Here is a 14,717-nt window from a genome sequence, read left to right as displayed (position 1 = left end):
GGCTCCCAAGTCTGGCCTAGCCGCAGCGCGCGGCCCAGAAAGTGTCTTACCTAACCTAACACTAAAATATACACTAATATCTCTCTTCTTATAATTCATTGCGGCATGCGCACCACAATAAGCTCTTAAATTCTGATGTTCTGAGGACAATATACTCAGTCTATTGTATGTATGCCATGTTATTTTGCAAAGAAAGCATTATTGGAAGACAAAAGTGACAAAATACATTTTTTACATTTGTCTCTGCAGTCTCACATTTTGTGGGTAACCCTGTAAAAACAGAAAGGTACATCAAAGGTAAGTACATTAAAAATTAGACTTCTAAACTCCCCTTTTGTGAGGTTTAATACCGTCTTCTGTGTAAAAGAAATCTTTAAAATGTTGTGGTACGAAACTGAAAATGAATTAATTACGAATTAATTGAAAAAAATCCTTTAAGTGTGTCATATACTTACTAAAGTCGAAAAACTAATTCATTTACAACAAAAGAATGGAGTCTTTGCCACAAACTCAATTTTTCTAATCTAATATTTTAAATTTTTCTAATATTTTAAACTTAAATTATTTGATCTCACAGAATTTATAGTTTGAAATATGAAAGGTCACCGACATTGGGCTGCAAAGATATAGGAATTGAAAAATCAGAGTGTGTGGCAAAAACTCAATTCCTATTCACTGTATGGGGATAATTGTTCTCAACTTAAAATTCAAGAAGACAAAGATCAAATTAAATCTTAAAACTAAAGGAATTGAGTCTTTGCCACAAACTCTGATTTTCTAATCATTATATCTTTGGAACCAAATGTTGCAGACCTTAGATATTTCAAACTATGAGTTCTGTTAGATCAATTAATCTGAGTTTGAAATATCAAAGGTTTACAACATTGAGTTAAAAAGATATTAAGGTTTAAATATTTGATTTTGTTACAAAGACTCAATTCCTTTGGAAAAATACTTTGAAAACATTTACCGACAAGAGCTCCAAATACAAAGAGAATACAGGACAACATCCAAGCTTCAATGGCTGTTAATCCTAAAAATATAGATAAATCAGGGAGCAAAACTTTTGTATGAAATATCCGGTTAGGCCGGGGAATACTAAAGGCTTAGCCGGATATCCACATAAAAGTTTTGCACTCATTCATTTGTTTGCTAAGAATACAGCAGCTGTACACAGGGTGCTCCAAACATGATATCTTAGAGACGTCTGATGGTTGGTCAATAAACAGAAGTGACATGTCGGATGAAATTGATGGATTTGTCAAATATTTCGAAAATGTTGGCTTTGAATATTAAATTTTGGCAGAACTTTTTGGCGTTTTCGTTAAGTTTAAAGATTGTAAAAATACTACACTGTGGAAGACGATGCCTGGCCGCGTTAAACTAGTTCCACAAGATTCAACAGAATGAGATAGAACGGATACGGGGCATTAGCACTGATATGATCTCTACAGTCTACACGTGCGATATCGATATTGACTCTAGTTCTGAACCCTCTAGTAATAAGTTATAAGAAATATATATACTGGAAGTTATCTATGCGTTTTATTAGAGTCTGACTCACGTCCTCTATAACACCACATTTTTAAAATCCCAACGACTTGCCGGGTGGTATTGATGAAAAGTGTTTATGAATATATTTATACTAAATAGCTATAATTTTCTAAAATCGAAAATGATTAATGCATATATAAGAAATAACCAAAAAGATTAGGTGAGATCTGAAGTTGCGAAATCAACATTTTTAAAAATTTATTTCCTTATTCACCTTTCTTGTTTCACCTTTCTGGTAGCAAAAAAAATACGAAAATTAATTTTAGAAGAAATTTTGATAATAAATCTGCAAGGTTGTATTGAAGATTAATCATTAGAAAATATAATTATTTACAATGTTCATTTCAGGGTTTTAATAAATCAGCATTAAACCGTTAACAATTTTTGCACCAGGGGACTTAATGGATTAGATAAAGGAAACAAAAACTGAAACTTTTTAAAGGGGGTCAAATCTTTTATATCTCTAAAATTTCAAGATTTTAATGTAACGTATCCTAAATTTATAAATAAAAATCTTCATTTTACTGAATTGCATCAAAGTGTTAAAACCAAAAGTCTATAATAACAATAATTGATGGGACAGTTTTCCTTTAATTGAAAATCTATTCTTCAAGTTAGATTCAATTCTCTAGATTAAATGCATTAGAAGAAAACCAATTGTGTTTAAATCTGTGCAGTTATTAAGCCATTTCATGGATCCGTCCCAGTTTTTAGTCTGCAAATATTCTACTTATTTAACAGTTTAGTTTGCAAATATTCAGCTTTTTTAGCAGTTTAGTTTGCAAATATTAAACTTATATAGCAGTTTAGTTTACAAATATTAAACTTATATAGCAGTTTAGTTTGCAAATATTAAACTTCTTTAGCAGTTCAGTTTGCAAATATTCTACTTCTTTAGCAGTTTAGTTTCCAAATATTAAACTTCTTTAGCAGTTTAGTTTGCAAATATTAAACTTATTTAGCAGTTTAGTTTGCAAATATTCTACTTCTTTAGCAGTTTAGTTTGCAAATATTAAACTTCTTTAACAGTTTAGTTTGCAAATAAACAGCTTATTTAGCAGTTTAGTTTGCAAATATTAAACTTTTTTAGCAGTTTAGTTTGCAAATATTCTACTTATTTAGCAATTGATTTACAAATATTCTATTTATTTAGCAGTTTAGTTTGCAAATATTAAACTTATTTAGCAGTTTAGTTGGCAAATATTCAGCTTATTTAGCGTTTAGTTTGAAATATTAAACTTCTTTAGCAGTTTAGTTTGCAAATGTTAAACTTCTTTAGCAGTTTAGTTTGAAAATATTAAACTTCTTTAGCAATTTAGTTTGCAAATATTCTACTTCTTTATCAGTTTAGTTTGCAAATATTCTACTTCTTTAGCAGTTGATTTGCAAATATTCAGCTTACATAGCAGTTTAGTTTGAAAATATTAAACTTATTTAGCAGTTTAGTTGGCAAATATTCAGCTTATTTAGCAGTTTAGTTTGCAAATATTTTACTTATCTAGCAGTTTAGTTTGCAAATATTCAACTTATTTAGCAGTTTAATTTGCAAATATTCTACTTCTTTAGCAGTTAAATTTGCAAATATTAAACTTCTTTAGCAGTTAAGTTTGCAAATATTCTACTTATTTAGCAGTTGATTTGCAAATATTCTACTTATTTAGCAGTTTAGTTTGCAAATATTAAACTTCTTTAGCAGTTGATTTGCAAATATTCAGCTTACATAGCAGTTTAGTTTGAAAATATTAAACTTATTCAGTAGTTCAGTTTGCAAATATTCTACTTATTCAGCAGTTTAGTTTGCAAATAGTCAGCTTATTTAGCAGTTTAGTTTGCAAATATTTTACTTATCTAGCAGTTTAGTTTGCAAATATTCAACTTATTTAGCAGTTCAGTTTGCAAATATTCTACTTATTTAGCAGTTGATTTACAAATATTCAGCTTATTTACGAGTTTAGTTTGCAAATATTAAGCTTACATAGCAGTTTAGTTTGAAAATATTAAACTTATTTAGCAGTTTAGTTTGCAAATATTCAGCTTATTTAGCAGTTTAGTTTGCAAATATTCTAACTTTTTCTCAGTTCAGTTTGCAAATATTTAGCATAATTGGCAGTTTAGTTTCCAAATATTCTACTTATTTAGAAGTTCAGTTAACAGAGATTCTACTTATGAAGCAGTTTAGTTTGCAAATATACTGCATATTTAGCAGTTTAGTTTGCAAATATTCTACTTATTTAGCAGTTTAGTTTGCAAATATTGTACTTATTCAGTAGTTTAGTTTGCAAAAATTCTACTTATTCAGCAGTTTAGTTTGCAAATATTCTACTTATTCAGCAGTTTAGTTTGCAAATATTCAGCTTATTTAGCAGCTTAGTTTACAAATATTCTACTTATTTAGCAGTTTAGTTTGCAAATATTCTACTTATTCAGCAGTTTAGTTTGCAACTTATTTAGCAGCTTAGTTTACAAATATTCTACTTATTTAGCAGTTTAGTTTGCAAATATTCTATTTATTTAGCAGTTTAGTTTGCAAATATTGTACTTATTTAGCAGTTTAGTTTGCAAATATTCAGCTTATTTAGCAGTTTAGTTTGCAAATATTCTAACTTTTTCGCAGTTCAGTTTGCAAATATTTAGCATAATTGGCAGTTTAGTTTCCAAATATTCTACTTATTTAGAAGTTCAATTAACAGAGATTCTACTTATGAAGCAGTTTAGTTTGCAAATATTCTGCATATTTAGTAGTTTAGTTTGCAAATATTCAACTTATTTAGCAGTTCAGTTTGCAAATATTGTACTTATTCAGTAGTTTAGTTTGCAAAAATTCTACTTATTCAGCAGTTTAGTTTGCAAATATTCAGCTTATTTAGCAGCTTAGTTTACAAATATTCTACTTATTTAGCAGTTTAGTTTGCAAATATTCTACTTATTTAGCAGTTAAGTTTGCAAATATTCTACTTATTTAACAGTTTAGTTTTCAAATATTCTACTTATTTAACAGTTTAGTTTGCAAATATTCTACTTATTTAACAGTTTAGTTTGCAAATTTTCTACTTATTTAACAGTTTAGTTTGCAAATTTTCTACTTATTTAACAGTTTAGTTTGCAAATATTCTACTTATTTAACAGTTTAGTTTGCAAATATTCTACTTATTTAACAGTTTAATTGGAAATTTTTCTCCTTTTTTATTTATGTTCTAAAACTAGACCTGACTATAATCCTTAAAGAGACCGTTCACTTAATTAGGTAATTTTAGGGAAAACTAAATAGCCTATTAGCTATTCATTGGCATTAGTCTTACTTTTCGAAGAAAAAGACGATTTTTCGTTCAGAATACCAATGAAAAGGTATGATATCTTTGCATTACACTATTTGATGCTTTTTATCATGGTTTTTTAAAAACTTTCTAATATTAGATTAAACTGTATTATCTAATAGTTAATTTTTCATATCTTTATTTTTTTTCAAGTTATTTAAAAATTGTTTTTTATCAAAATATATCTTATTTTAAGCATTTGACGGATTGATTCGTTTTCCCTATTTCCCCAGAATCCCCAGAAACCCGAGTTGGGATCTAGAAACCGGTTTGAAGGAGATAGCAGGTCGTCTTTGTATGAACATGTTAATTTATGTTTGAACATGAAAAATGCTAATTTCTTGTTAATACTAAGATTAAAAATGTTCATATTTTTTTACATAATGGCTGACACATGATGTCATTGAAATATGATATTTTTAGATTGTATAGGGCTGTTGTTACTGAAAAAAAAAATTTAAATCGTGTCTATGCAAAGGTATCATACGTTTGCCTAAACGATAAATTGCCTATTTCTCTGACCTTTGTTATCTTTGAAAAGTAAGACTAATACCAATAAATAGCAACTAGGCTATTTAGTTTACCATGAAAGTACCCAAACAAGTGAACGGTTCCTTTAACCTTAACCCTGTCCCTAACCTAGACCGGACCATAAACCTAAACCTGAACTAGAAAAGTTATGGAGAGAATCAAGAAACTTAAAACTTTTAACACGCCATCAACCGTGTCATGAAGTTTTGACAAAGTTGACACTTGCAAAACATTCAAGAGATTTCTTTATTTCCAGTTCAATGATTAGAAGTCAAGTTAAATATGATAGCACAGTAATTTGTTCTGTTAATCATGTCAAGTTAAATCTGGAAAAATTGAATACATTGTTTTACATTATTGAAGAATGGGTTTGATCAAAACCTTATTTTCTTGAATATCAACATGAAAAGGAATTGATAACGAGTTTTTGCTTCAATCTCTGATTTTTTAATCTCTATATCTTTTCAATCCTGTGTTTGATTTTTCAAACAAAAAATTCTGTAAGATCAAAAAACTTAAAATATCAACGATTTACAAAGATAAGAAAGATAAGTAGATTTAAGTTTGTGGCAAAAACTCAGTTTCCTTTGTATTCAAATGAATTCTTTAGAGCATGTTAAGAAATAATATTAGTAATGCTTAAAAATCTTGTTTATTTTTATGTGTTTCTAAATGGCATTAATAAAAGACGGCTGGTATAAATATATCCCCTGAAGAGATACACTGGATACATTGCATCAAGTTTAAACTTGGTTTATAACATTTCAACATGTTAAAACAGGAAATTGAAACCAATTTTATTTCCGGCTAGTTGAAGCTGTAAACCTGTAGACTTTCATACTAGAAAGGAATAGAGTCATTGCCACAAACTCAAATTTGCCATCCCTATATTTTTGTATATCTCATGGCGTAAACCTTTAATACTTTAAACTTAGATAATTTGATCTAACAAAATGCGTAGTTTGGAAATGTCTACATTTACAACATTGGATTGCAAAGATATAGCGATTTGAAAGTCAGATTTTGTGGCAAAATTTCAAATCTTTTCTGCCAAATGTCTTATTATAAATTGCAAAAATTCAGCAATTAAATAGGACCTCACATTTATTAGCATAGGTATGTGTTATTAAACTGCTTTTTTTGTGTTTTAAAATTACAAATAAGATACCAAATTTTTCTAGTTCAACTTCTAGTTCAACTTCTAGTTCAACTTCTAGTTCAACGTCTAGTTCAACTTCTAGTTCAACTTCTAGTTCAACTTTTAGTTCAACTTTTAGTTCAACTTCTAGTTCAACTTCTAGTTCAACTTCTAGTTATACATATATATTGGACATGAGTGGATTAGGTCGGGAAATCATCTACATGTAAATCTTATATATTGGCTTCGTCTCATAATAGATCAAAATCGGATGGGTCGGGATGTCTGTAAGGTTATCAAGAACAAAATCTCTTGTTAAATCTGTGAAATTTGTTTGAAAAAGATGTTCAAGAGAATAAAGAAGTTATATTGAATATTGATATCTGTACAAAAATCAAAGCTATACCCGCTTTAGAAATACAGGGTGTTCTTAGAAACATGGGAATTTAAGACGACAATAAAATCATCTCTAATACAGTTGATATTAAAATACCAAAAATTGTTATACATAAAATCGGACGTTTTTTTAGCTTTCTTAAACATGGTTTATAAATCATACTTTCTTTGTACCTTTAAAATTAATAAATGGTTTTGATTTATTGATCTACATAAATCCTGGACTCTTTCTAATAAAAAACGAGAAGTAGCTTAACCGCGTTGGCTAAGTTGACCCACATCGCGCTTTTCATTGATCCTGGTCCGTGGAAAAATTTCTTAACAACAACACCGTTAATTATGACGGGTTAATAAAACGTAAGGCCTCATTTTGGAAATGACGAGAACAAGAGTTTCTAATGGTATACACAGCTATTAATGTTCTCACAAAATAATGCCATCTGAATCAAAAACGATAAAAAAGACTCTATACTTAATTCACATACTTTGGAACATCCTGTAGCAGAAAAACAATTGTAAAATGAGACAAAAAACTGCAGAATAGGAAGACGACATTTTAGCATTTTCATTCATGGTGTTATAAAGCAAATAGTATTAACTTGAAATTAACTGCTCTTACCTTCAGCTTTAGGTGTGTTACTGGTGACTGTATTGAATATATTGACAAGCACCAGGAACAAGGTGATCAATAACGCCATCCGTCCCGGGATAACGTCAGGAGGGACTACAAAGCTTATCCAGGATACAACAACAAATAGTCCTAGGACAACAATATATATATATATCCAGGATACAACAACAAATAGTCCTAGGACAACATTATATATATCCCGGATACAACATTAAATAGTCCTAGGACAACATTATATATATCGCAGATACAACATCAAATAGTCCTAGGACAACATTATATATATCCAGGATTAAACATCAAAAAGTCCTAGGACAACATTTTTTATATCCAGGATACAACATCAAATAAACCTAGAAAAACATTATATATATCCAGGATACAACTACAACAACAAATAGGACAACATTATATATCAAGGATATAACAACAAACATATATCAAGGTAGGAAGGTAGGTACTACCTAAAGGAAGGTAGGTACTACCTGAAGGAAGGTAGGTACTATACCTGAAGGAAGGTAGGTACTACCTGAACGAAGGTAGGTACTACCTGAAGGAAGGTAGGTACTACCTGACCTGAATGAAGGTAGGACGCAGGTACTACCTGAAGGAAGATATGTACTACCTGAAGGAAGGTAGGTACTACCTGAAGGATGGTAGGTTCTACCTAAAGGAAGGGAAGGTACTACCTGAAGGAAGATATGTACTAGCTAAAGGAAGGTAGGTACTATCTGAAGGATGGAAGGTTCTACCTAAAGGAAGGTAAGGTACTACCTGAAGGAAGATATGTACTTCCTGAAGGAAGATAGGTACTACCTGAAGGAAGATAGGTACTACCTGAAGGAAGGTAGGTACTACCTGAAGGAAAATAGGTACTACCTGAAGGAAGTTAGTAGCTACCTGAAGAAAGGTATGTTCTACCTGAAGGAAGGTAGGTACTACCTGAAGGAAGGTAGGTACTACCTGAAGGAAGGTAGGAGCTACCTGAAGGAAGGTAGGAGCTACCTGAAGGAAGGTAGGTACTACCTGAAGGAAGGTAAGTACTGCCTGAAGGAAGGTAGGTACTACCTGAAGGAAGGTAGGTACTATGTTAGGGATGGTAGGTTCTACCTAATGGAAGGGAAGGTACTACCTGAAGGAAGGTAGTATGTGATGAGATAATGAGACACATGTCTATGAAGATCCATCTCAAACCCAGCAACACTGAAGTTCCCAAGATCACCGTAATCCAGGATTAAATCCTCGCCTTTTAAGGGCTAAACAAACTAAAATTATTTAAATTCCAAGGGAAAAAAGTTCCAATCCCTGATTTGGTCCCATCTCTTGGGAATAGTTTATTTAAATTAAAAGAATTGAGGTTTTACCACAAACTTAAATTGCTTTTTTATTTGTAACCTTATTGTGTAAACCAATGATATTTGATTTATAGACTATTTGATCTAACATAATTCATAGTTTGAAATATCAAAGATCTACGACATTGCGTTGCAAAGAGCTAGTTAGGGATTAAAAAATTTGATTTTGTGGCAAGAATAGTTTCTAAAACACTTGAGTTTGAAACTTTCATCCCCTGACTTTGTAATAACTTCAAAAGAGAAAATATATTTCTTGTTTTACCCAAAAGTATGTGTTTTGTATAGATATAGATATATAGATAGATATAGCCCTCTATCAGTTTTCAATTATCAATAATTTTAAGCAATTAACTTATTTTATGCACTTTGACAAATGNAGAAAAAGATTCTCCCCCTACTGGCAAAAGAAAAGGATAAAAAAGCTTTTAAGTTACAGAATAATTTTTCCATGTAGATAAATTAAAAAGTAAAATTAACCTTCGCTTTAAAAGTTGAAAACTCTACCTCTGTTTTAACTGCGTAGTCCAGTACCACGGAATTGGCTGTTTTCACATATCTATGAAAATAAAACTATTTTTAAAAGAGATTTTGTGATTCGTAATTATAGGAAGGGGTACTTAAGACCAATAGATATAGATATATATAGATATATTCATAATTTATTTTTGAATTTTTAGAACTTAAAGGGACCGTTCACATATTTGGGAAATTTCATGGTGAACTAAACAGCATATTAGCTGTTAATTGGTATCAGTCTTACTTTTCAAAGACAACTGTGACCGGAGAAAAAGTCGATTTTTCGTTCTGAATTCGAGCACAAAGGGACTGTTCCTTTGTCTGAAACACTAAACTAGACATTTTTAGCAACACAGCCAAAAAAATTTAATTCATCATATTTCAATGCCATTATGTGTTAGCTATTTTATACTAAACTATGAAAACTTTTGATATTTGAGTTAGTTACGTTTTTCGTATTAAAACGAGTAAAATGTATATATACAAAGACAGCGTTCTCTGCGAAATCGAAAATCCTAGTTACGCCCCCCCCCCCCCTCGGATGATGACGCCCCTCAATCAGTCGTCTAATTTATTATCAACTACCCAATTATAATGTATAATCCCGTAACCGTATGCGCGCACCTTTCATTTTTCATGCCGCGTTCTATTCAGCACTTTTCAGAAAAGCAATACAAAAATGTTCAATGCGCTAAAAAAGTTTATGTTAGAAATAGAAAGTTAAAAAATGAAATTTACAATTAACTATTAGATACTAAAGTTTAATTTTATAATCGATTAACTATTAGATACTACAGTTTAATTTTATAATCGATTAACTATTAGATACTACAGTTTAATTTTATAATCGATTAACTATTAGATACTAAAGTTTAATTTTATAATCGATTTTTTTTTTTAATCCATGACATCGACAGAAAACATTAAATAGTGTATAGACAAAGAGACCGTCCCTTTGCGCTCGAATTCTGAACGAAAAATTGGCTTTTTCTCCGGCCACAATTATCTTTGATAAGTTAAGACCAATACTAATCAATAGCTAATAAGCTTAAATAGCTTTACCCCAAAATTACCCAAATAAGTGAATGGTCCCTTTAAGTAACATGGAGTTTGAGTCTTCACATATCTATGAAAAGAAAACTGTTTTTAAAAGAGGGGTAATGAATTAATGAATATTGAATGCGGTACTCGGAACCCATGGATATATATATTTTATATATATAGACATAACTTATTTATAAATAAGCTCAGAACATTTTCTTTTGCTGCTTTTGCTGACATGGTGTTTCTTGCAATAATGCAGTACACATAACAAGTTTTGAATTCTTATAACTCATGCAGTGTAGTGCAGAGGTGAAATAACTTGGTGGTTATATTTTAGTTTTAAATATCTCTAAAGGTTCCATTCTTTAACTGAATTAATTCTGTAATAGTTTACAAAGCTATGCAAAATTCTTATCCTAAGAGAGAAACAGAGAAAAAATGAGCCTCGTTTTTGCATTTTTCTTCTCTGAGGGTTCAAATTTGGGCATAGTTTAAAGAGATCAATCTTAATTTTGAAATAATTAAAACTTCTTCTTTTAAAAATTTCAAAACCTTAAAAGTTTTTTGAAAAGAATCCCGGTGTTGTCTTTATAACTTCTCACAAGGTTGTAAATAAAACTTAGGATCACTACATAAAAGGCAAAAAATCATTTTTGGTTTAGTAATGATAATTTATTTTGATTTGAAGATATTTTTTATTCATTTTTAAATTAAATCCGTATTTAATTTTTGCTTTTCCGTAATTTTTAAATGATTTTACTTTTCCATGTTATGCTAGTTAGGTTTAGATAGATAGATAGATAGTAAATGCTCTTTTTCAACCGTACTATAAACGTAGTAATAATATTTTTAATGTACAGTTTTGGTAGAATTCATAGAAAGCAAAAATCTGATCTATTTCAAATTTTTCTTTTTTTCAAAAAAGAAGTCTTAAATAATCATAGTTTACAAAGAAATTTGAAATCTTCTTTAATCTTAAACATTTACAACGATTAGAATGAAAAAAATCTTGTTTATTTGATTTAAAAAGAATTTGAAATATAATCCGAATTAAATTAGTTTTTATCTTTTATGACAGATTTTTATTAGAATTTCTTAACTTGTATTGGCTTAATTAAAATACTCTTTCTCTATATATTATAAAGCTCTTCGCTCATTTAAATATACTAGTAATTATTTTGCGAGCAACGTCGGGCACTTCAGCTAGTCTTCTTTATAATAAAGCTTTACGCTCATATATTATATATGTCAGCTACAGTTGGCCAAATGGCTGGACCAAATTGGCTGACTTTCTTTAAGGAACCCATTGGTACGCTGGAGGTAACATAGGCTTGAAAAAAATAGAATTTTTTTTTAAAAAATAGTTTTTTGGAAAATCAGATTTTTTTATTTTCACGGGCAACGCCTCCGGGCACTTCAGTTAGTTTTGTAATAAAAACGCATCTGACTTACCCTTGAACTTTGTTCGTCTGAGTGAAAATCATCTTTGAATGCTCGTAGGAATAGGATCCAACTTGGAACTTACACGCCTTAACAACAAAATTTATTTATATTTTTTCAAAATCAAAAATAATTTTTTTAATTTTGATTTTACCTGGGTATCCAGGGGAAACGTGTCGAACCTCATTGGACAGATGAAGTTTATATGTGTTGCCTAAATACAGATGAAGTTTATATATGTGTTGCCTAAATACAGATGAAGTTTTTATGTGCCGCCTTACAGATGAAGTTTATATGTGTTGCCTAACTACAGATGAAGTTTATATGTGTTGCCTAAATACAGATGAAGTTTTTATGTCCTGCCTTACAGATGAAGTTTATATGTGTTGCCTAACTACAGATGAAGTTTATACGTGTTGCCTAAATACAGATGAAGTTTATATGTGTTGCCTAACTACAGATGAATTTTATACATGTGTAGCCTTAATATGGATAAAGTTTACACATGAGTTGCCTAAAAAAAAGTAAAGTTTATATGTGTAGCCTAAAGAGTTTATATTTGTAGCCTAAATATAGATGAAGTTTAACTGTGTAGCCTAAATATAGATGAAGTTTATATGTGTAGTCTTAATATTAAATATAGATGAAGTTTACATGCATAGCCTAAATATAGATGAGGTTTATATGTGTAGCCTAAATATAGATGAAGTTTATCTGTGTAGACTAAATATAGATAAAGTTGAAATGCATAATAGCCTATTTATAGATGAAGTTTATCTGTGTAGACTGAATATATAGGAAGTTTATTGTGTAGACTGAATATATATGAAGTTTATATGTGTAGACTTAATATAGATGAGGTTTATTGTGTAGACTGAAAATAGATGAGGTTTATTGTGTAGACTGAATATAGATGAAGTTTATGTGTGTAGACTTAATATAGATGAGGTTTATTGAATAGACTGAATATAGATGAAGTTTATAATGTAGACTGAATATATATGAAGTTTATATGTGTAGACTGAATTTAGATGAGGTTTATTGAATAGACTGAATATAGATGAAGTTTATATGTGTAGACTGAATATAGATGAAGTTTGTCTGTGTAGACTGAATATAGATGAGGTTTATTGAATAGACTGAATATAGATGAAGTTTATTGTGTAGACTGAATATATATGAAGTTTATATGTGTAGACTGAATTTAGATGAGGTTTATTGAATAGACTGAATATAGATGAAGTTTATATGTGTAGACTGAATATAGATGAGGTTTATTGTGTAGACTTAATATAGATGAAGTTTATATGTGTAGACTGAATATATATGAAGTTTATCTTTGTAGACAGAATTTAGATGAGGTTTATTGAATAGACTGAATATAGATGAAGTTTTTTATGTAGACTGAATATATATGAAGTTTATATGTGTAGACTGAATATAGATGAGGTTTATTGTGTAGACTGAATATAGATGAAGTTTATATGTCTAGACTGAATATATATGAAGTTTATCTTTGTAGACTGAATATAGATGAGGTTTATTGAATAGACTGAATATAGATGAAGTTTTTTATGTAGACTGAATATATATGAAATTTATATGTGTAGCCTAAATATAGAGGAAGTTTATCTGTCTAGACTGAATATAGATGAAGTTTATTGTGTAGACTGAATATATATGAAGTTTATATGTGTAGCCTAAATATAGATGAAGTTTATATGTGTAGATTGAATATACATGAAGTTTATATGTGTAGTCTAAAAATAAAGATTTTGAAAAAGATTTAAAAGACAATTTTAACTATCATGGTCCAAAGCATTGGTTTTCAAAATTTGACCATCAAGTGTCACGTCTGCTTTACTTGGACCCTCGTTATTCTTTAAGATAATTATTACTTAATAACAGACCTGACATATTTTGAGATGTAGACATCTAAACAGTAAATATAATGTCTGGTATGATTAAAAATATATTTGAAATTAAACATTCTCAGGGATATCCGCAAAACATCGATTCATACCCAAATCATTCAGCTCATTCATATTGAAGATTGTTTATTAATATGTAGATCCTTTTTAAAAATATAGTTTATATAGGTAAACAATATCGGACGGGTGAACCGTGAAATACAGAAAACTTTTATTTTGGTTTTTATTTTTGTGAAAACTAGTTCGTGGGCTGTTTTGATCACCCCATTCGTATTTAAAATATTCTCTATGTTCTTGCAATAAATTTTATTTTAGTTTCTCTTTTATATTATTATAAAAACAGACTGTATTATCTTCCAATAAGTTATATGGGAGCAAGACCAATTATTTCCTGCATCTGTTTTTTTGTTTCACGCTCTCATCTATACATTTATATTTATTATATTAAAGTTAAGGAAGGAGGGAAAATGGTGAGCCCCCTACAGTTATATAAAAATGCTCTGTAAAGTCACTAATTCATACAAACCAAGGCATATAATGTGTTCTGTATAGTACAGTACAGTACGGATTTTTAAAGGAAAAGAGCTTTTGAACCTTAAAATATTTTCTAAGGATTCGATTTTTTAAACTGCATTAATTCTGTAATTTTTTACTTTTACAAAGCTATGCAAAAATCGTAAAGGGAACGAACCTCGTTTTTGCATTTTTCTTCTCTCAGGGTTCAAGTTTTCCATAGATTAAGAAACTAACAGTAAAAGTGATTTCACTGTACAGTATCAACCTGTGATTTCACCGTACAGTACTAAACTGTGATTTCACTGTACAGTACCAACCTGTGATTGCACCGTACAGTGCTAACCTGTCATT

At 29.8% G+C, this 14,717-nt stretch overlaps 1 protein-coding gene across 1 annotated transcript in view; it reads right to left on the bottom strand.

The window, feature by feature from the left end:
- LOC111713981 (glycine receptor subunit alpha-1) overlaps positions 1-14,717 on the bottom strand; it is a 71,706-nt gene that overhangs the window by 11,415 nt on the left and 45,574 nt on the right. Inside the window, exons 9-14 of the mRNA XM_023488986.1 lie at positions 12,074-12,133; positions 11,932-12,008; positions 9,424-9,475; positions 8,697-8,820; positions 7,553-7,693; positions 971-1,033 (exon numbers count right to left, since the gene is read on the bottom strand). Coding sequence (XP_023344754.1) covers positions 971-1,033; positions 7,553-7,693; positions 8,697-8,820; positions 9,424-9,475; positions 11,932-12,008; positions 12,074-12,133 — 517 coding nt within the window. The remainder of the gene's footprint in view (positions 1-970; positions 1,034-7,552; positions 7,694-8,696; positions 8,821-9,423; positions 9,476-11,931; positions 12,009-12,073; positions 12,134-14,717) is intronic.

The sequence above is a fragment of the Eurytemora carolleeae genome, unplaced genomic scaffold (genome assembly GCF_000591075.1).
Source record: "Eurytemora carolleeae unplaced genomic scaffold, Eaff_2.0 scaffold84, whole genome shotgun sequence".
Lineage (NCBI taxonomy): Eukaryota > Metazoa > Arthropoda > Copepoda > Calanoida > Temoridae > Eurytemora > Eurytemora carolleeae.
The sequence above is the reverse complement of the archived record's forward strand: the minus strand, read 5'-3'. Positions and strand labels throughout refer to the sequence as shown.